Source organism: Cryptomeria japonica, chromosome 5 (genome assembly GCF_030272615.1).
Source record: "Cryptomeria japonica chromosome 5, Sugi_1.0, whole genome shotgun sequence".
Taxonomy (NCBI): domain Eukaryota; kingdom Viridiplantae; phylum Streptophyta; class Pinopsida; order Cupressales; family Cupressaceae; genus Cryptomeria; species Cryptomeria japonica.
Window position 1 is genome coordinate 298,796,705 of NC_081409.1, and position 1,098 is coordinate 298,797,802.

The window sequence follows — 1,098 nt, forward strand, 5'->3', positions numbered from 1 at the left end:
TGTGTTCCAAAGTGGTGCATTTGTTCAAAGAGTTTGAGAGCATCATTGCAAAATCCATTTTGTGCATATCCTGAAACCAGGGCATTCCATGAGATGACATCTTTTTCAAGCATTTTGTCAAAATCTTCACGTTCCCCGTGTATGTTTCCACATTTTGCATACACGTCTATTTTTGTGCAGGCTGGTAGGATGTTGGCAAAGGTTGTGGAGTTTAGCTTTACATCTGCCAACAACATTTCCTTAAATGTTTCCAAAGCCTTTTCAAAAACCCCATTTTGTGCATATCCCGCAACCATGGCGTTCCATGAGATGGCATCTCTTTGAGGCAGTCTGTTAAACACTTCACGTGCTTTGAGTATGCTCCCACATTTTGCATACATGTCTATCAAGGCATTTGCAGTTACGAGGCCTGACAGAAATCTACTTTTGATTATGCTTTATTAAAGGTTCATTCCCTGTTGTAAAGCTTCCATTTTTGGACAGGCCGGTAGGATGCTGGCAAAGGTTGTGAAGTCTGGCATTATATCGGCCAATAGCATTTGATTAAAGGTTTCTATAGCCTTTTCAACAAACCCATTTTGTGCATATCCTGCAATCATTGAATTCCACGAGACCATGTCCCTTTGAAGTATTTTGTCAAATATTTCAGATGACTTGTGTATCCTTCCAAATTTTGCATACATGTCTATCAGGGCGTTGGCAACTGAGACATCTGACCACAATCCTCTTTCAATTATGTCTTGATGGAGGTTCATACCCTGTTCTAAAGCTCCCATTTTGGCACACGCTGGGAGGAGGCTGGAAAAGGTTGTCGAGTCTGGCTTTACACCTGCTAGCTGCATTTGCTTAAGAGTTTCTAAGGCCTTTTGTAGAAGTCTGTTGACTATTCTTATGTTTGGCACAATGCAATGCAAAGGTATCGTGTGTCATCTTGCTTAGGTGGCACATATGGCAGTGTTAATTGCTACGGTGGCAAATTTTGAAGTTTGTGTTTAAACGCCAAAAGCTTTAACCGAGGTAGTGGTACAGACGTGATATTTGCAGTATGGGAATTTAATGCATTGCCAGGTTGTTCGTAGATACTTGCCATTTGTCCAC

General features: G+C 41.3%; 1 protein-coding gene across 1 annotated transcript; it reads right to left on the reverse strand.

Moving 5' to 3' along the window:
* Positions 1-440: 440 nt before the first annotated feature.
* Positions 441-842, reverse strand: LOC131875896 (pentatricopeptide repeat-containing protein At2g20540-like). Its single transcript, XM_059220605.1, has one exon. The coding sequence runs from the start codon at positions 840-842 to the stop codon at positions 441-443; it is 402 nt and encodes a 133-aa protein (XP_059076588.1).
* Positions 843-1,098: the final 256 nt, after the last annotated feature.

Bases quoted from the DNA above. Each gene is read 5' to 3' on its own strand.
- LOC131875896 (XM_059220605.1), bottom strand. From the start codon at position 842: ATGCAGCTAGCAGGTGTAAAGCCAGACTCGACAACCTTTTCCAGCCTC.